This window comes from Podarcis vaucheri (genome assembly GCF_965113315.1).
Source record: "Podarcis vaucheri genome assembly, chromosome: 8".
In the NCBI taxonomy this organism is placed as follows: Eukaryota; Metazoa; Chordata; class Lepidosauria; order Squamata; family Lacertidae; genus Podarcis; species Podarcis vaucheri.
The window spans coordinates 81,220,038-81,240,928 of record NC_138766.1 but is presented as its reverse complement, the minus strand read 5'-3'; the positions used below and the strand labels follow the sequence as shown (position 1 = coordinate 81,240,928).

The 20,891-nt window shown below is 46.3% G+C and overlaps 2 protein-coding genes across 4 annotated transcripts in view; one reads left to right on the top strand and one right to left on the bottom strand.

The window, feature by feature from the left end:
• NSMCE2 (NSE2 (MMS21) homolog, SMC5-SMC6 complex SUMO ligase) overlaps positions 1–5,057 on the bottom strand; it is a 214,926-nt gene extending 209,869 nt beyond the window's left edge. The window contains exons 1-2 of one of the 2 annotated variants that reach the window (XM_082235933.1): positions 4,763–5,057; positions 3,268–3,414 (exon numbers count right to left, since the gene is read on the bottom strand). In XM_082235933.1, coding sequence (XP_082092059.1) covers positions 3,268–3,400 — 133 coding nt within the window. In that variant the 5' untranslated portion in view covers positions 3,401–3,414; positions 4,763–5,057. The remainder of the gene's footprint in view (positions 1–3,267; positions 3,415–4,762) is intronic. The other variant, XM_082235934.1, reaches the window with a different exon arrangement.
• Positions 5,058–5,208: 151 nt separating this feature from the next.
• Positions 5,209–20,891, top strand: part of WASHC5 (WASH complex subunit 5) — a 47,394-nt gene continuing 31,711 nt past the window's right edge. For both annotated transcript variants that reach the window (XM_082235495.1, XM_082235496.1), the window contains exons 1-9: positions 5,209–5,331; positions 8,517–8,813; positions 11,452–11,597; positions 13,419–13,503; positions 13,768–13,868; positions 15,581–15,770; positions 17,061–17,213; positions 19,030–19,143; positions 19,906–20,077. In XM_082235495.1, coding sequence (XP_082091621.1) covers positions 8,628–8,813; positions 11,452–11,597; positions 13,419–13,503; positions 13,768–13,868; positions 15,581–15,770; positions 17,061–17,213; positions 19,030–19,143; positions 19,906–20,077 — 1,147 coding nt within the window. In that variant the 5' untranslated portion in view covers positions 5,209–5,331; positions 8,517–8,627. The remainder of the gene's footprint in view (positions 5,332–8,516; positions 8,814–11,451; positions 11,598–13,418; positions 13,504–13,767; positions 13,869–15,580; positions 15,771–17,060; positions 17,214–19,029; positions 19,144–19,905; positions 20,078–20,891) is intronic.

Here is a 20,891-nt window from a genome sequence, read left to right as displayed (position 1 = left end):
GAAATGGAGGCAGTGAGAGATTTTACTTTCTTGGGCTCCATGATCAGTGCAGATGGTGACAGCAGTCACGAAATTAAAAGACGCCTGCTCCTTGGGAGAAAGGCGATGGCAAACCTAGACAACATCTTAAAAAGCAGAGACATCACCTTGCCAACAAAGGTCCGTATAGTAAAAGCCATGGTTTTCCCAGTAGTGATGTATGGAAGTGAGAGCTGGACCATAAAGAAGGCTGATCGCCGAAGAATTGATGCTTTTGAATTATGGTGCTGGAGGAGACTCTTGAGAGTCCCATGGACTGCAAGAAGATCAAACCTCTCCATTCTGAAGGAAATCAGCCCTGAGTGCTCACTGGAAGGACAGATCGTGAAGCTGAGGCTCCAATACTTTGGCCACCTCATGAGAAGAGAGGACTCCCTGGAAAAGACCCTGATGTTGGGAAAGATGGAGGGCACAAGGAGAAGGGGACGACAGAGAATGAGATGGTTGGATGGTGTTCTTGAAGCTACTAGCATGAGTTTGATCAAACTGCGGGAGGCAGTGGAGGACAGAAGTGCCTGGCGTGCTCTGGTCCATGGGGTCACGAAGAGTCGGACACGACTAAACGACTAAACAACAACAAAGCAGAGGCTTGACATCCATATGTCAGGAGTGCTCTGATGGTGTTTCCTGCTTGGCAGGGGGTTGGACTCCATGGCCCTTGTAGTCTCTTCCAACTCTATGATTCTATAATTCCTCTGACCGATCGTCGCCATCCCACCACCAATGCCAAGGCTCTGAGCCGTCTTCCCTTGGGGTCTCCCCAGCTGGTTCCTCCCACCATTTCTCCGCGTCCAACCAGACCACAGCGTAAGCCAGGCACAAGTCTTTATCAGAGTTAAAGGGCACGTTCCAGCCAGGCAAAAATGCTCAAGGAAGATGTGAATCAAAGTCCATGGCTTGGGGAAAGGCTTGGAGGACTGCGTCCAGACCCAACTTAAGGTTGGGTTATCCTACAAGTTTCCCACAGGCATAATATCCTCTCCTGCTGTTGTTCACCAGGAACTCTAACCCTGGGGTTAACATCCAGCCACCCCGACCAGCTCCCATTGATAGCCAAACTGTCCCAGTACGATGCACATTAGGGAAACTGTGTACAGTGCTACCTTGGTTCTCAAACGCCTCTGTATTCGAACAACTTGGAACCCAAACACTGCAAACCCAGAAGTGTTCCATTCTGCGAACTTTTTTTGGAAGCTGAACGCTTCCGATTTGAGTGCCACGCTTCCGTTTTGAGTGTTACGCTGAGGTCTGTCTGTTTTTGCTATTTATTTTGAGTTGTGTTTTTTTTGGCTCTTTTAGTTTTGTTTTTGTGACTGTGTGGAACCCAGTTCAGCTACTGATGGATTGATTGTGGTGACTGCAGTACATTGTTTATTGCTTTCATTTTATGGATCATTGGTCCATAGAGAGTCTCCCCTCTCCATCTGGGGGTCCACTGACAGCTAGTTAAAAGCACACAAGCCGAATCTGAACACACAGTGACAGTCAGTTTTGTGCACCCAGCATTCTGACTTTTCAATGCAAGTGGGCATCTTTCTACACAATGACTAACCCTTAGAAGCTTAAATGCCAATGCCCAGTGAAAAACAGTTATTTTGAACATAGAAACACCAGGGAGAGCTACATCAGAATGAAGGCTGGGCGATATATTCATATATCATCCAAAACCAGTTTGAAGTCCATATGGTGATATCGGTTTCAAAAAAATTTCACCTGGCAATATATCATGAATCATGGTGTGTGTTTGGGCTGGGCGATATATTGTCGAAACCCGATCTGAAGTCCTTATCACGATATTGGTTTCATAATTTTTGACTTGGCAATATATCGCAAATTATGATGCGTGTGTGCTATGCAAAAACCGCAATGTGGGGGAAACTGTGACGCCAGCCAATGCCTCTACAAAGCTGCAATCTTTTTTCAGACATCATGATATATTGCGATGTTTAGCTGGTGGTGTATAGCGCAATGTTGAATACCTGATATCGTCCAGCCTTAATCAGAACTGAGCTTGCATTTTGCAGCACAAAATAAGCCACATTCCTGATCACATTTATGTCTGGTTCTGATCTGTCATTCAAAATGCAATTCACAATGCAGGGGGGAGAATTTACGTGTCAGGATGGAACCCTACGACTTCTTTGAAGTGCACTTTAACAAAGCTAAACAGCTACAGTGGTGCCCCGCAAGACGAATGCCTCGCAAGACGGAAAACTCGCTAGACGAAAGAGTTTTCCGTTTTGGAGGTGCTTCGCAAAACGAATCTCCTATGGGCTTGCTTTGCAAGACGAAAATGTCTTGCGAGTTCCTGCGGGGGTTTTTTCCTCCCGCCCCCCTTTTTCCAAGCCGCTAATCAGCTGATCCGATAAGCCGATAAGCCGCTAAAAGCCGCTAATAGCGCTAATCCGCTAATCCGTAAATGGGCTTGCTTCGCAAGACGAAAAAACCGCTAGACGAAGAGAATCACAGAACGGATTCTTTTCGTCTTGCGAGGCACCACTGTACTGCTGTTTGGAGGCCCTGAACATTTATCCAGGGCCCCATTTGCATCCTAACACTCAACTAAAGCTTCTATAATCATAGAATCTTCGAGTTGGAAGGGACCAAAGGGTCATCTAGTCCAACCCCCTGAAATGCAGGAACCTCAACTACAGCATCCATGACAAATGGCCATCCAACCTCTACTTAAAAACCTCCAAGGAAGGTGATTCCACAACCTCCCAAGGGAGTCTGTTCCACTGCTGAACAGCTCTTACTGTCAAAGTTTTTTCGAATGTTTAGTCTGAATCTCCTTTCCTGCAACTTGAAGCCACTGGTCTGAGTCCTACCTTCCAGCGCAGAAGAAAACAAGCTTGCTCATCTTCCATATGAGAGCCCTTCAGATATTTGAAGATGGCTTTCTTATCTCCTCTCAGTCTCCTCTTTTCCAGGCTAAACATACTCAGCTCCTTCAACCGTTCCTCATAAGGCTTAGTTTCTAGACCCTTGACCATCTTGGCTGCCCTCTTCTGCACACATTCCAGCTTGTCAACATCCTTCTTAAATTGTGGTGCCCAGAATTGGACACAGTATTCCAGGTGTGGTCTGATCAAGGTGGAATATAATAATAATACTAATAATTTTATTATTTATACCCTGGCCACCTGGCTGGGTTTCTTCTTTAAAGAAAATAAAGCAACAGCACAAATGATAGCCACTCCAAAAACACAAAACAAACCCACAACTCACTTTTACTTTCCACAAGGTCCAGAGCAACGGTTGTAGCAATGTCCATTCCAGTACTTATGTTGGACTGGCAGGTTTTCAGAGACGAAAGGCAGGCATCCACAGCGCTGAAGGAGACCACAGAGCGCCCAGACATTGTGGACGCGTTTCCTGAAAAAAAATATAACGTATGTTTTTACAATTCTGACACTGTGCCACTTTGCAATGCACATTCATGCACACATTTTCCCGTCTCTCGGAAGGCGGGGGTGCCTAGTTGATCTCATTTATAGTTGGTCTAATTTGAGCCAAACAAACTCTCATCTCTTCCGCAACACAAAGAAACCTCTCCCTTTCCCCGTCTTTCCTATTTGTCAGTCGAAAATCCCTGTTCACAACAATACTTCGTGCAGAACTGTGTAGAAGAATAGCCCATGACCTTGAATACCTATCCGTACTCCACAAATTTAAAAAAAAAATTCATACTACAGTATACTATCCTCAATATTTGAAGTTTAGGGGCCAAATGGGTTCTTAAACCAAGGTTGCAGTCGCCACAACACAATGTCTAATTGCCATTTTGAGGCAAGAGGGTTCTCAAATCTATTTTTCATGGACTGAAAAATAAAAATGTGCTTGATCTGGCTAGTTCAGATGACAACCTTGAGCTAGGTTAAAATCTGAGAACCTAAAGAAGCAATCTTGATCTGGGGACAGTCCACATAAATATTGGCCTATTCTGACCTCTTTTTCTTAACGAGGCCGATTTCACCTTTTTCTTAAAGGTGCTCAGGCTGCACAGTTCTAAAAATCATTTTGGGTGTGTGTGTGTGTATGTATATATATATATATATATATAACACATAAATTTATACAGTGCTGATTACACACATCTAGAAGTATTGTAAAAAGGCCAGCTTCCCCAATAAATACATAAAAGGAGAATCTCTGTGAAGCAAAAACAGCAACAAAACAAAACCACCCTAGATTCAATCCTGCCTTCAGGGCCTAAACTCAGAACTGTGATTCCAAGGGTCTAGAATCCAAGCAGCAAAGCAGTAACAAACATGAGCACATGGAAACTTGTGGAAAAGTCGTGGTTTATAAAGCAGGCCGACAAAACAACAAATAAATAAATAAATTCCTCCCCACCCACCCCTTCAAACTACTACCCACAACTTGTTGCCACGCATTTAGGTTCTATAGGGGGAAGAGGGCCAAGAAGACTCCTGAAGCCCAGTCTGCGCTCCCGCGGCTTCTCCACCTCCTGGGCAGAACTGCCGGACTGCAAGCTCCTCGGGGCAGGGAACTTAATAACAATAATAAAGTTTATTATTATTTATACCCCGCCTACCTGGCTGGTTCCCCCCAGCCACTTGCAGCATATCTAAGAACAATAAAATATCATAGAATAGCATCATCACAATAAAAATAAAATCTGAGCAAAATCTGTCCTCTTGGAAGGCAAGTTCCCACCCCTCTCTCTTTATACTTTAAAAACAAATAAATGTCTTTATACCTTATTTAATAAGTTTTAAAAGAGAGAGGTTACAAATGACTGGAGGTACACACCCACTCCGCTCACTTGACTCTCTCCTCCCCCTTAGTTCCTGAGAAAGAGGAGGCGGGCAGGATGCGTCCTCCTCCCACTTTTATTTTCCTTTTCCTTTTTTGCAGTTGCCTTGCGAAGATCACTATCTTTTATTCTTATTTTATTCTTGTTTTTGCATCCCTCGGCCGTCCCCCCGCTTGCCTGGCGCACGTATCCCCGGGGTTGTGGGTGTGGGGAGAGGTGGGGCAGCGGCGGAAACGCGCGTCTCATCATCAGCCGGCGCCCGTTCACATGACCCGGGAAACCCTCATGTGATGCGAGGCGGGGAGGAAGGCTCAGCCCAGCGCTTTGCAGCCCCGACGGCGTTTGGCAGCTGCAAGCTCCTTCCCTTTCCCCCTCGCGTTTCCGGGATCCTGATCGACCCGGGTCGTTGCTGCTGCTTGCGAAAGACCTGCTGGGCTCTGCAAAATAACGGGGCTGCAGAAGAAGAAGAAGCGCCGCTGCCTCCCTTTGCAAAGATCCCAGCTGCAAGCCCAGTAAGTGCAGGGGCCCCTGGGGGTAAACAATGGTTGTTTGTTAACAACCATTGGGGGGGGGGGTTAACAAGGCGCTAATTATAGGGGTGCTGCCCCCGCGACGACTCTCACTTTCCGCTGCAAAAGATCCCGTGTTTGGAACAGGAAACCCGGGGGCAGTTTCTCCCAAAAGCATTGCTGCCCCGTGCAAATGCAGGCTTTGCAAAATTCTCCCCTTCCAAAAAAACAAATACACACACAAAATAGGCTGCAGAATCATGGAATAGGTGGTACGGCTGTTTTGCCTTTTTATAAAATGCATGCAGTGTTAGGAGAGGCCTGGTTGAAGAGGAACTTTTTTGCCCGGGGCCTAAATATTATTATTACAGTGGTGCCTCTGGTTAAGAACTTAATTCATTCCGGAGGTCCATTCTTAACCTGAAACTGTTCTTAACCTGAAGCACCACTTTAGCTAATGGGACCTCCCACTACCGCCACACGATTTCTGTTCTCATCCTGAAGCAAAGTTCTTAACCCGAGGTACTATTTCTGGGTTAGCGGAGTCTGTAACCTAAAGCATATGTAACCCAAGGTAAAGGTAAAGGGACCCCTGAAAGTTAAGTCCAGTTGCGAATGACTCTAGGGGGTACGTAGGGGTGTGTGTACCCCTAAACATTTGGTGAATCTAAGTTTGGCCTCATTGAAGGGCAGTATTTCAATATGAGTAGGAAAATGAGAGTACCCCTAAACATTTTTTGCAAGGGGGGGAAGCACTGTTATTATTTATTGAATTTGTATAATGCCCTATAACCCAGTGGTCTCAGGGCAGCTCACAGAACAAAATCAAAATACAAAGCACAAAATAAAGGATCAAAATAAAGGATCAAAACAACAACCCAATAAACCTCCCTCCCTCACAGTACCCACATTTTAAAAAGGCATAGGGTGTCAATCAAATCAACCAAAGCCCTAGTTCAAAAGGAATATTTTTGCCTGGCTCCTAAAGGTGTGTAATAATAATAATAATTTATTATTTGTACCCACCCATCTAGTTGGGCTTCCCCAGCCACTCTGGGCAGCTTCCAACACAATATTAAAATACAGTAATGCATCAAACATTAAAAGTTTCCCTAAAGAGGGCTGCTTCATATGTCTTCCAAAAGTCTGGTAGTAGTTCTCTTTGACATCTGGTGGGAGGGCATTCCACAGGGCGGACGCCACTACCAAGAAGGCCCTCTGCCTGGTTCCCTGTAACTTGGCTTCTCGCAGCGAGGGAACCACCAGAAGGCTCTCAGCGCTGGATCTCAGTGTCTGGGCTGAACGATGGAGGTGGAGACGCTCCTTCAGGTATACTGGGCCAAGGCCGTTTAGGGCTTTCAAGGCCAGCACCAACACTTTGAATTGTGCTTGGAAACATACTGTGAGCCAATGTAGGTCTTTCAATGAAGACTTCCCTGGGGAGGGCATTCGACAGATGGGGAGCCACTGCAGAGAAGGCCTGTTCCCGTGTTGCCACCCTCTGGACCTCTCTTATTAAAATTATGAAAAATAATAATTTTATTATTTGTATGCCGCCCATCTGACTGGGTTGAGCCAGCCGCTCTGGGCGGCTCCCAGCAGAATAATAAAAACACGGCAAAAGGTTAGACCTTAAACGCTTCCTAAACAGGGCTTCTTTCAGATGAAGGCAGCAGGCAAACCTCCCTGAGGAGAGCATCTCAAAAGTAGGGTGCCACTGCAAAAAAGGCCCTTTCTCATGTTGCCGCTCTCTGAACCTCTCGTGAAGGAGACCCACAAAGAAAGGGCTCAGAGGATGGTCGCAGGGTCCAGGTCAGTTTATACGAGGAGAGGCAGACCTTGAGGTATTGCGGTCCTGAGCCGTTTAAGGCTTTATGGGTCAAAAGCAGCACTTTCCATTTTCAAATAGCTCTTACTGTCAGAAAGTTCTCCTGATATTTAATCAGAATCTCCTTTCTTGTACCGGTAATTTGAAGCCATGGGTTCAAGTCCTCTCCTCCAGAGCAGGAGAAATTATGTGTGTGTGTATGTGTGTATACAGTCATACCTCGAGTTACAGACACTTCAGGTTGGGTTTTTTTGGGTTGCGGACCGCCGAAACCCAGAAGTACCGAAACAGGTTACTTCCGGGTTTCAGCGGTCGCACATGTGCAGAAGCACCGAATCGCAACATGCGCAGACACAGGTTGCGAATGCTGCGAGTTGCGAGCGTGCATCCCGCACGTATCACGTTCACAGCCTGAGCGCCCACTGTATATATACGTAGATGTATGTGTGTCTGCACACACACACACACACACACACACACATATAATATATATATTGCTGTTGTTGTTTCTTGCAACTTGAAAACACTTTTTTTCTTTCGTTTTCTTTGTGAGTGTAACTGTGGATCCATGTTTTACCCTCCTGAAATAAAGCTTGGAAGTGCTGTTGTGAAAAGCAAAGTAAGAGGAAGAGCTTCAAAATGGCGCTAAGAAATCAATCTTTTATCAAATATAGTTCTTGTAAAAAACTAACAGTGCCAACATATTTTTAGTTTGGGGCATTTATTCTCCCTCTTTTCCTTCCTAAGCCCTGCTGGATAAAATTTACTATAAAGGTAAAGGTACCCCTGCCCGTACGGGCCAGTCCTGACAGACTCTAGGGTTGTGCGCTCATCTCACTCTAGAGGCCGGGAGCCAGCGCTGTCCGCAGACACTTCCAGGTCACGTGACTAGCGTGACGAAGCTACCATGTGATCGGCAAGTCCTAGGCGCTGAGGTTTTACCCACAGCGCCACCCGCGTCCCTAAAATTTACTATAGAACATATTTATAATCCACTTCTAAAGAGACATTCTTAACACAGCAGTTTTTTAAAGAAAGAAAAATGTTGGGGGGGCGCTAATAACAACTCGTGGGCTGCCAGTTCTTTATCTGTTTTATCCAATGGGCTGCATTTCATTTTAAGCAGGTATCCTCAACTTATTTTTCAGAGAAGAATGTGCTGTTGTTGCTCGTCTGACTTAAGAAAAAAGGTGTTTTGTTCATGCTGTGAAACCCTATTCCATGGTGTTGAGAAAAACATATTTTAAGAACAGGCTTGTAATTAAAAAAAATGTGTTGGGTAGCGGAATGGGAACACATCATAAACTGAGAAATGATAAATATGCAATGTCAAATATGTTCAGTGGTTGCTGTTTTTCAGGTACATTAATGGCGCTCTCAGCAATGCATCTTCCTTCAGATAACTTAAAAGAGTGAAAGTACAAACTTGGGTTGAAAAGATACTTTTGGAAGAATCCTACTATTCTTCACCATGGTGGACTTCCTAGCGGAAAATAATCACTGCGGGCAGGCCATTCTCAGAATTGTCTCTTGTGGAAATGCTATCATTGCTGAACTGTTGAGACTCTCCGAGTTCGTTCCGGGTGTTTTTCGACTCAGAAACAAGGCTGATCAGCAGAAATATGGCGATATTATATTTGATTTCAGCTATTTCAAGGTAAGAAATACCTTTCCCACCCTGACCTGGCCACAGTGATCCATGCGACGGTCACCTCCAGACTTGATTATTGTAACTCGCTCTACACAGGGCTGCCCTTGAAGCTGACCCAGAAACTCCAGCGGGTGCAGAATGCTGCGGTGAGACTCCTTACGGGGTCCTTGCTGCAGGATCACATTCATCCAGTGCTTTACCAACTGCACTGGCTCCCAGTGGAGTACAGGGTCAGGTTTAAGGTGCTGGTTTTGACCTTTAAAGCCCTATGTGGCCTAGGACCCACATACCTATGCGACCGCCTCTCCTGGTATGTCCCATGGAGGACCTTAAGGTCCACAAATGACAACACTGTGGAGGTTCCAGGTCACAAGGTGGTTAGATTGGTCTCAACTAGGGCCAAGGCCTTTTCAGTACTGGCTCCGTCTTGGTGGAACGCTCCGTCACAAGAGACGAGGGCCCTGCGGGACTTGACATCTTTCCGCAGGGCCTGCAAGACACAGCTGTTCTGCCTGGCCTTTGGTTTGGACTCAGCCTGACCCTTATGTTTCCCTCCCCTTATGGTTTTGATCTATGGGCTACTTTTAAAATAAGGCTGCATTTTAAATTGTATTTTAAATTAGGTTTTTTTTTCTTTTCCCTATTATATTTTTATTGTAATTTTACTGGTGTTAGCTGCCCTGAGCCCAGCTCTCGCTGGGGAGGGTGGGGTATAAATAAAAAATATTATTATTATTATTATTATTAAGAAATTTTGCTTCGCTGGAGCCTTATTTAAACTCTCTGTTCTTTAAAGTGATTAAAACTGATTGAATTATGTAGGCCCCAAAGATCTGAACGACTGCCTCCTTTCCTACAGACTCTCCCAGGAGAGGTCATTCTCTGTTGACAACCCTAGCTTGTTGGATTCCCTCCCTAAAGCAGTGTTTCCCAACCACTGTTCCGCGGCACACTAGTGTGCCGCGAGATGTTGCCTGGTGTGCCGCGGGAAAAATTAAAAAATTTGAAAGATTTTTTTTTTAAAAAGTCAAATTTTCGATTGGGGCGCCGTCACTAGATGACCCCTGGGGTTCCCTCCCTCCCTCCCGCTCTGCGCCTCCCTCCTCCTCCTCCTCCTCCGGGGAGGCCCTTCCTGGCTCTCGGCCAAGGATTGGTGGCTGCCACTCACTCACTCGCTCGCCCACCCGTCCCTCCATCCCTGCACCCGGCCTCTCCCCCTCCGTCCCCGGCGTGGGGGCTGCCGGGATCCGTAGTCCCCTCGCCCTTGGGCTCCGCGCCCGCGCGGGGTACACGAACTACGTTTCCCAGCGTGGCCTGGCGGGCCGGGCGTTTTGTTTGAAGCGCTCTTCTCCCGGCCATGGAATGAGCGCGGCGGCCGGGCGGGCAGGGGCTCTTCCGCGCAGACCCTGCACAGCCTGCCTGCGCCCCCGCGGAGATCGGGCGGCAGGATGGAGCCCGGGGATCCCCGCGGAGGCGGGGAGGCGGAGGCTGCCCCCCAGGTAGGGCTGCGTCGGGGGGGGGTTATTTTTGCAATGCTGCATCCGCGCCGGAGGGGACGCATCGGACCGCGGGGAGACCCCTTGGCGGGCGTGCAAGGCAATACATGCGTGCAGGCGTTGCATGGAGTGCAGTGCAATGCAATGGTAACGCGGCGCCCTGCATGCATGCATGCAACTTCCACCGGCGCTCCGGACTTGGCAGGTGAGGGGGGTCCCCAGTGGGCAGCAGAGAGAGCCGGGAGGGCGTAGGGGAGCCGGGGGGAGCAGCGCTGCTCCCCGAGCCGAGCCCGGGGGGAAACTTCGGCGTCGTTGCGCCGGGTGTTGGAAGCGGAGGCTGGCGGGGGCCCCTCACCTGCAAAACCTGGTCGCCTCTCATATATTTCGTGCATTGCATTCATCGCCCGCTTTCTCCTCCAAGGAGCTCCCGGGGGCGCGCGTGGTTCTCCCGTGTTATCCTCGCAACAACAGCCCTGCGAGGTGGGTCAGGCGAGTGGCCCAAGGGAGCACCCAGGGATTGTCCTGGCCAGGTGGGGTGATTTGAACCCTGCTCTCTGCCCGGTCTTCGTCCTCATTTAGCCCCCACATGTGCATGACTGTGCATGACTGAGGTTTTCCCCCCTCGTCTTGGCTATGGTGTGAGTCTGTGCTGTTAATTAATGGGGTTCTGCCTTCGGAGAAGATGAGCCAGCCCTCAAGGAGGTGATTATGTAATTTGCTAGCAATTCATGTCCCTCCCGGCGTGACGCTGCGCGCTGACGTCACGAGGCTGTAATGGTGGTGTGCCTCGAGATTTTTTTCATGAAACAAGTGTGCCTTTGCCCAAAAAAGGTTGGGAAACAATGCCCTAAAGAGCTGTATCTGGTACCTTCAGTTATGCATCTTTCCTCATATGCCGATGATGCATTTTTTTAAACTGGCTTTCGACAGAGGAGTATTTTTTAGCACCCGCCCTAGTTGTGATTCTAATTTGTTTTGAATGTTGTGTTTTTATTGCCGTAACTTTCTTGTGACTTTCTGGTGAAGCATGCATAATAAAACTTATCGTTACAGTAATTCACATCAAGTGCACATTGACATTTGGCAAATAATAAGATGGTCCTTTCTTTATGCCATATTTCGTCAAAATGATTGTTTCTTCATCGCAGGGACCTGAGCTGTGGGAAGGGAAGTTGGAAGCCAAACCCGACCTACAGGATCTAGACGACGAATTTCGCGAGAACAACATAGAAATCTTGACGAGATTCTATCTGGCTTTCCAAAGCGTTCATAAATATATCGTTGACTTAAACAGGTGCGTAATTGCTGGCTCCAAAACCTGTGATCTCTTCCCCCTTTCCCCCTGAAACTTTGATTCTGTTTTTTTCTTACTTTTTAAGCTTGTGTGGCCTCAGCAACTGGCAATATAAAATTGCAAGAAAATTAGATTATAGAATCGTAGAATTATAGCATTGGAAGCAACCCTGAGAATCATTTGTAGCAGTTAATTCAAAACAGGCAATGAACAATGGCACAGTTTTTTTTAAAAGGGAAGAGGCATCAGCATTACATTAACAGCTGAGGAGAACATGACATTTTCAAATACTTTTGAAAAAGCTAAGAGGGATGTAGATGGGGGAGTTGGGGCCCACAACTGAAAAGACCCTGCTGCTTGGTGCAGCCAACTTTATTTCAGAAGTTGATGGTATTTTGGGCATAGTCTCTAAAGACAATGTCAGTGGACCGTAAGCCCTGTGCAAGCTACTGAAAAGGTGGGTTTAGCCACCGCTAAATGCTAATAAGAGACAATGGCTGTGAACCTTAGCTTATTTGCATATACTGGTGGCATCAGCAAGGCATCGCCAAAAAATGTGCTTGCATTCTGTGGTGGGCTTTGCTCAAAATGGTGCCCATTGATTTCTACAGGGCAAAGCAAATGGGCTGGTGTCTGGAATGCTGTGTTTGTGCATGCAGACATGCAAAACATGCCCTGAACTTGGGATCGTTGCCTGACTTGACACAACGATAGCCCTGGTTGCATTCCTTTTATAATGTCTCCTGGGATTTTACATTTAAAGTTTTAGAATATATGAGTTGTGGAGACACTTTTATACAAGGTGTCAAAGCAATATATATACTGACCAGTCAGATGAGTTGATAGAGTGGTACCTCGGGTTACATACGCTTCAGGTTACAAATGCTTCAGGTTACAGACTCCGCTAACCCAGAAATAGTGCTTCAGGTTAAGAACTTTGCTTCAGGATGAGAACAGAAATCATGCTCCTGCGGTACAGCAGCAGCAGGAGGCCCCATTAGCTAAAGTGGTGCTTCAGGTTAAGAACAGTTTCAGGTTAAGTACAGACCTCTGGAATGAATTAAGTACTTAACCCGAGGTACCACTGTACTAAATAATGTCCTGACTGAGAACTGTAAAAAAACTGAAGGAACAAGACAAGGCTGTCCGTTGTCACCTTTGTTGTTTATAATAGTTTTTAGAAGTATTGGCTCAATGTAAAATGTAATCAAGATATTAAAGAGTGGGACAGGGACAATATAAATTTAAAAGCATTTGCAGACAACGTGATGATATCTGTGGAAGAACCAACAGAGCCAATCCCGAAAGTATTACAAGAGATATGAAAAATTGGTGAGGTAGGAGGTCTTAAGACCCTGCTCCCTATTCTTGAGACTGAGTAGTCCCATCCCTAGTAAGAAAGCCTCCTGGTCCTTAAAGGAGCTGCTTGTACAAATATATCATGAAAGCTGAAGGAAAGGCAGGTTGAATTCACCTCACCATGGGAGGTCGTGAATGTATCCCTCAGCGTCAAGCTTGCTATCCACCTTTTGATACGTTGCTCGACCCAGCTATAAAAACCATTCTGTCCTAGCTGTCGTGAGACATCTCCCATCAAGACTCCTTATTCTTAGGGCTAGACAACCTTACCTAAGAATGGCCCTGGTGGGTCAGGCCAAAGGCTACTCTGTTCTCACAGTGGCCAACCAGTAAACACAGCCTGAGCACAGCAGCACGCTCCTTTTTTGTGATTCCCAACAACTGGTGTTCAGAAAGAGATCCGTTGCAGCTGGTAAGCCATTAACGACTGAACCTTATTCTTGATTTTTATGCTGTTCCTAGATATCTAGATGACCTCAATGAAGGAATTTACATCCAGCAAACCATAGAAACAGTGCTGCTGAATGAGGATGGCAAACAACTGCTGGTAAGCGCTCCGGCTTCTGTCCAATAATAGACTCGCCTGTTCCGCAGTTCTGTGCAGACTTGCCTGGGCAAAAAACAAGAGATTGGATTATCGTGTTAATTCAGGTGAAGTGATTTACTGGATCGGCCTGCTTGTGGAATCACCTAAAGTAATTTACTAATAATGAATGAATTGGATCTACTAGGCAGCACTGTTTTTGGCCTTTGAAACTATTGATGTCAATGAGCACAATATTGTTAATGTTATTTTTCCCCTGCACTGTAGTGTGAAGCCCTTTATCTGTATGGCGTCATGTTGCTCGTCATCGATCAGAAAATTGAAGGGGAGGTGCGAGAGAGAATGCTGGTTTCCTACTATAGATACAGGTATTCTGACCGTTGCTGACCATTTTTGATTCTGGCTAGCATTTCCCAGAAAGATAGCAAGGTGAACTTCTGCTGGGAATCACATAACTCAGTGGAATAGTGCCTGCTTTGTGTTCAGAAGGTCCCAGTTTCGATGGGAACATCAGCAGCTGCCTTATATGGAGTTAGAGTTATCAGGCACACGAACTGCAGAGTGTGATGACATCCTACATTTCTTTCTATATAAGAAGATATTGTGCCAACGCCTTAATGAGATTATGCGTAAATCAGCTGTCATAATTAGGAGGCTATCAAAACTAACAAGTTTAAAATTAAGGATTTTAGGAAGCTAGGAAAAATAAGAAGCAGTTGGGAAACAGAAAACTCCATCTTTATTTTTTAAAAGAGAAGGATGCCCTTAATTATCCACCTTGAAACAGAATGGAAGGAATCCAGGCACCTGAAAAGCTGAAAAGGAAATTCCAGAGACTGGGTGTCACTGCTGAGAAGGCCCTGTTCCATATGCCTGCCAACCCTTATTTATTTATGTATTTATTTGTTTTTCGAACAATTTTTATCCTGAGGTAACTAATCAATCGCAGCCCATTTTTATCCTTGCAACAGCCCTGTGAAGTAGGTTAGGCTGAGAGATAGTGACTGGTCCAAAATCCCCCAGTGAGCTTCATGGCTAAGTGAAGATATGAACCTGGTTGCAGATCCTAGTCCAGCACTTACCGTATTTTTTGCTCTATAAGACTCACTTTTCCCCTCCTAAAAAGTAAGGGGAAATGTGTGTGCATCTTATGGAGCGAATGCAGGCTGTGCAGCTATCATAGAAGCCAGAACAGCAAGAGGGATTGCTGCTTTCACTGCGCAGTGATCCCTCTTGCTGTTCTGGCTTCTGAGATTCAGAATATTTTTTTTTCTTGTTTTCCTCCTCCAAAAACTAGGTGCGTCCTGTGGTCTGGTGCGTCTTATAGAGCGAAAAATACGGTGTGCCCATTACACACAGAGAGAGAGAGGGGGGCGTTCTGGTTGGGCATAGAGCAGACCCCTCAGAAGATCGCCACAAGTATCCTAGGAAACCCAAAGTGAAGCAAGATTTGAACTTGAGATTCGTTAGCTCACTTTTTAATCTATATCATTATGATTATTTTGCAATATTTATCCGTCACTCCTCGCCCAAGAGAACTCAAGGCGATTGACAACCAACACAAAACAAAATGTATCGGCCACCAATAAAAATGTATACAATATAAAAAGATTTAAGAGCGCCGGTATGGTTGTGTAGTTAGAGTGTTAAACTAGGACGCAGGGGCAGCTCACCGCTTTTCGCCACCTGAGGCAATCCGGGAATTGCCATGCTCCACTAGGACCTAGGAGACGAGTTCGAATCCCCACCCAGCCATGAAGCTCACTGGTTGACCTTGGGCAAATAGCGCTCTCTCTCTCTCTCTCTCTCAGCCTAACTTACTCCACAGGGTTGTTGTGAAGATAAAATGAGGATGGCATCATCAGCCACGTATGCCGCTTTGGAAACGCATAAAATGTAAACAATAAGACCAGCTAAAGCACACCTGACGTACTGCTTCTAAGGATTCGACCTCTCAAAGCTGAATTCATTTGAGATCGCGTCAGTGTTCCTTGCTTGCAAGAGTCGTCCTCTGTCCCTTTTTTGTGTTTTTTCTTCTGTTCTTGCTCCCGAAGCTCCTTTTTCTCTCTTTGCCAACCAGCGCTGCCCGTTCTGCTGATTCCAACATGGACGACATATGTAAGCTGCTCCGGAGCACGGGGTATTCGAGTCAGCCTGGAGCGAAGAGGCCTGCAAATTACCCAGAGAGCTACTTCAGCAGGGTACCCATACACGAAACCTTCATCAGCATGGTCATTGGCCGGCTGAGGTCGGATGATATATACAACCAGGTGAGTCTCAGTGTGCCAGGAAAGATCTGTTTATTTACTTGTTGTATTTGCCTCTGTGGAGTTCTTTTTACCCCAACAATCCTGTGAGGTTGGTTATGCTGAGAGCCAGTGACTGACCCAAGATTGCCCTGTGAGCGTCATGTGACTGAGTGGGGATTCGAACCCGGACCTCCCAGGGCCTAGTCTGACACTCTAGGCACCACATCTCACTGATTCTCACTGTGCCTCTAGGCCTAACTTGACACTCGTAATAACAATTTTATTGTTTATACCCCAGCCAACACATATAAAAATATGATTAAAAAAGCAAAGACCTGATGAAGAGAGCACAGCAGAGGTTATATTTTCTGAGAATCCTCCGGAAAAACAATCTCTCAAAGGACCTGTTGATGGCATTTTACCATTGTACTGTGGAGAGTCTATTAACTTATGGTCTGTGTGTGTGGTTTGGGAGTTGCACGGCCAGGAAAAAACAATGCTGTCCAGGGTTGTAAAGACTGCAGAGAGAATAATTGGGTGCACTCTTCCCACCTTGGATCAAATCTATGCTTCCAGGTGCCATAAGAAAGCTGCAGAGATAATGCAGGATAGTGCGCACCCCGGAAATGATCTCTTTCAGCTTCTGCCTTCTGGAAGAAGGTACAGGGTTATAAAGACTAGGACTAGACGCCTGAGAAACAGTTTCTACCCAAATGCAATTCCTGTTCTAAACGCAGTATAGGTAAAGATAAAGGGACCCCTGACCAATAGGTCCACTCGTGACCGACTCTGGGGTTGCGGCGCTCATCTCGCTTTATTGGCCAAGGGAGCCGGCATACAGCTTCCAGGTCATGTGGCCAGCATGACTAAGCCGCTTCTGGCGAACCAGAGCAGTGCACGGAAACGCCGTTTACCTTCCCTCCAGAGCAGTACCTATTGATCTACTTGCACTTGACGTGCTTTCGAACTGCTAGGTGGGCAGGAGCAGGGACTGAGCAACGGGAGCTCACCCCGTCACGGGGATTTGAACCGCCGACCTTCTGATCGGCAAGTCCTAGGCTCTGTGGTTTAACCCACAGCGCCACCCGCATCCCTAAACACAGTATAAGGAGTCTCTATAGTATATTGTATTTTAAAATGGGGTTTCAGAGTTTTTAGGGGGTTTTGAATGTTTTATGTAGATTTTCAGTTTCATTGTTCTGTATGGGACAATGACAATAAAAATATTGTATTGTATCATACTGTTCTATGTCTACATGGTGTCGATTCACTTGTTGTCTCCCTCTTCCTATTGTTCTCCTTCCATTTTAGGTTTCCGCGTACCCGTTACCAGAGCACCGCAGCGTCGCCCTCGCTCCTCAGGCGGCCATGTTGTACGTGGCGCTTTATTTTGATGCCTCCATTCTGCACATGCAGCAAGCGAAGATGAGGGAGATCGTGGACAAATATTTTCCAGACAACTGGGTAAATACAGTTCGGAGCTGAAGCAACGAAACAGCCAGATAGATTTGGAAGCGCATCTCCTCCTTGTTTGTTTCTTATTTACTGCATCTCATGTGCTTCCTTTCTGCCGTGGCAGCCGAGCGCAAAGGCTTACAACTTTTAAAAATGCTAAAACTTGGAGTGGCAGACAAAAATGGTTGAATACGTAGAATTAGCAAAACTAACCCACAGGATCCATAACCAAGAGGACACAAAGTTCAAAAAGGAGTGGAGTAAATTTGTTGAATATATAAGCAGCAATTGTAGAAGTTTAAAGACTCTAGTAGGATTAAAATAAATTTGTGACGTGTATAGAATGTAATTAAGAATCTACGAAAAAAAGAAAATAATATGAAAACCTGTTGAAGGGAGGGAGGGGTGTCCGTGCGCGATAGAGCATTTAGAAAATAAGTAGACATATGATTGTGGAATGTTAGGGAATTTATTTTATTTGTTTGTGTTAAAGAAAATTCAATAAAAAGCATTTGAAAAAATAAAAATTCTTTTTAAAAAAGGATATTAAGCGTAGAGCACAGGGGTTAGGAACCTGAGGCTCGGGGAATGGTGTGGCCCTCAGGCCACTCTTGTCAGGCCCTCAGGACTTTCTCCAGACCGCACATCTCCCTAGCCACACCCCCTAACCAATCCTCATGTACAAAAGTAGCATTTGCCCCTCCCACTTTTGCCTCTGGCCCCGCCCACCACTGGCATGTGACCCCCGGAAGATGGAAAGGGAGGCTGCACCAGCAGTTCCCTCAGGACTTTGATGGATGTGTTGGGAGCCAATGGCAACGTGCTTTCTGGCTGGGCTTCCTCCCCTGTCAGCCCTGCCCCCTGTCGACCCATTCAGACCAGTGTTTCCCACACTTGGTCCTCCAGCTGTTTGGGGACTACAAATCCCATCATCCCTAGCTAGCAGGACCAGTGGTCAAGGATGATGGGGGTTGTAGTCCAAAAACAGCTGGAGGACCAAGTGTGGGAAACCATCGTTTAGACTTCGCTGGGATCCAACTTCCCAAACATAGCTAGAAGACGGGCCAGCGTCGCTTCTGATGTTGGCCATCGCTCGTAGGTTTGGTTGGCGGAAGTACTGCAGAAGCATAAATATGAGTATCCGAGATAACTTGGCTTGATAGGAGCTTGGCTGGGGAAGGGCTGTAGCTCAGTGGTACAGCATTTGCCTGGCATGCAGACGCATAGCTGTCAACTTACAGATTTGAAAATAAGGGACCAGCAGCCAAAATAAGGGATTTTCAGAGCACAGGGAGGTTCAACTTCTGAGCCCCTCCGAGCCAAAGGCAGAAAGCCCAGCCAGCAGCCAAACGAAGCCTCAAGCGGTGGTTCCCACAGCACAGCAACCCAGCAAAGGGGATGCAGCAAGGAAAACCACCATCACCTCTCCGCTGGGAAGCGCTGAGCAAAGGCAAGTCCCCAGGCAGCGCGTCCGATTTAATTGGCACAAGGCATGCAAGCTCCACCCCCCCAGTCGTTCTTAGACTCATTATTGGGTGAGCAACACAGCCAAGCAACACAGTTGGAGCCTCCCTCCTCTGTGGCCGGCAGGAAGGGGGGGAGAGGAGCTGCTTCCTTTGAAACCCGGGAAATTTAAGAGACATCATCAGTAAGGGACAGCAGTGGGACACGGTGCTAGGATAAGAGACTTCCCCGCCAAATAAGGGACGGTTGACAGCTATGCGCAGAAGGTGCCAGTTCGAGGGTCGGGAGATAATCCTGTCCGAAATCCCAGAGAGCCAGATGGTCCCACAGGCTGCCCCTTACATTCTGTTTCTCTCCGCAGGTAATTAGCATTTATATGGGGATGTGTGTGAACCTAGCAGAAGCCTGGGAGCCTTACAAAGCTGCGAAAATGGCTCTGAACTACACGCTGGATCTTTCCAATGTCAAGGAACAGGTTGGCAAAATGCGGTTTCCTTCGCAAAGTGGAATTTCCTTAAATGTCCTGCTCTGTGATGCGTCTAGCTCCGCTTTTACCGTCCTGGTGCCTTCCAGGCGGACTACAGTTCCCATGGAGGCTGGGCCTGATGGGAGTTGTAGTCCGAAGCAGCTGGAGATGGGCGAAGGCAGAGGAACGGCTTTTTGAGAGCCTCGTACGACATCCCTCTGACCTAGAGCCCTACTGGGTTCCACCTGTTTTGCAGTAACGCTCCTTTGATTTCTGTCTTTCGAAGGCCGGCAGATGCGCCTCAGTCAGTTGGGATACTGCCAGGGAGATAAAGTCCATCATGGCCCCAAGCCGTTTGCCGGACGATCCATCGATCTCCCGTAGGCACGCAGTATCATCGATTAGCGACATGAGTTTCTAGGAAATATCTTGCCATCTTTCCAGAGCTCATGCACACTCTGTCAGCAGATAATGCACAGCCAAAGGTTGCACTCAGGAGAGCATTATTTACAAGCTTTATTCAGCGTTGATCAGAACAAAGAAAGACATGACTGCCTGCGTCAGTGTCTCCGACAGAGAGAGAAACGAAAGCAAAGACACAACAGAAACATCCTGTGAAAACAGGAAATACGCAGGCTGTGACACAAACATCCTGCTCCCTTTTAAGGTGGAATGGAAATATCCTAACACGTACGACATCCCTCTGACCTAGAGCCCTACCGGGTTCCGCCTGTTTTGCAGTAACGCTCCTTTGATTTCTGTCTTTCGAAGGCCGGCAGATGCGCCTCAGTCAGGGAGCGAGTCCACACCCAGGTGCAGCAGTTTCTTAAGGAAGGCTGCTTGAGGGAGGAGATGGTGCTGGACAATATCCCCAAACTACTGAACTGCTTAAGGGACTGCAACGTGGCGATACGGTGGATGATGCTGCATACTGCAGACTCGGGTAATGTTTTCCACCAGGGAGGATTTAATTTAAACCACAAGTCATTAAGACTTGATTTAAATCATGTGTTTTTTTTACAGAAAGACTCATTCTTGCTGGTTTAATCTTAATATTTACAACCAGATGAAGGTTTCATTTTTGGAATAATAAATTTGCAGAGTACTTTTTACAGTTCTATCAAAAATTACTGATTTGGTTCTGTTATAATAATAATAATATTTTATTTATATCCCGCCCTCTACAGCCGAAGCCGGGCTCAGGTCGGCTAACAACAATAAAATAATACAACATTCTAAAATCATTTCATTATAAAATTAATTCAAATCAAATTGATGGCAACCATTGAATAGGATTCAGAATGCAGCAGTCTGATTGGCCCTAGAACAATAGGATTCAGAATGCAGCAGTCTGACTGGTCCACAGGAGCCACCCAATCCAGCTCCAGGTGGAAGTCAATCCGCAACCTGATTGGCCTACAGGTGAATCCCGGAATTAGCCAATCACGTGGGGCCCATTGTGTAAATAATTTATATAAAGCAGACATTCTGGGGGAATTCCTCCTCACCACTATGACCTGAATAAATAGCATGAAATCCACTCTCGACTCCAGGTATATTTCAGGTTATGCTATTAGAAATACATAGACTGATAATTATGAAATTATTATGAGGTTCAATAAGTTAACTGTTTATATTCGGACAACTTTTCTGCTGTACTTTATTGGAAGGAGAAAAACGATCGTTTCCGTAATAAAAATTTAAACAATTTATTTAGCTGAAACAATAACATTATAGCATATGTTTCCATGTTTGTT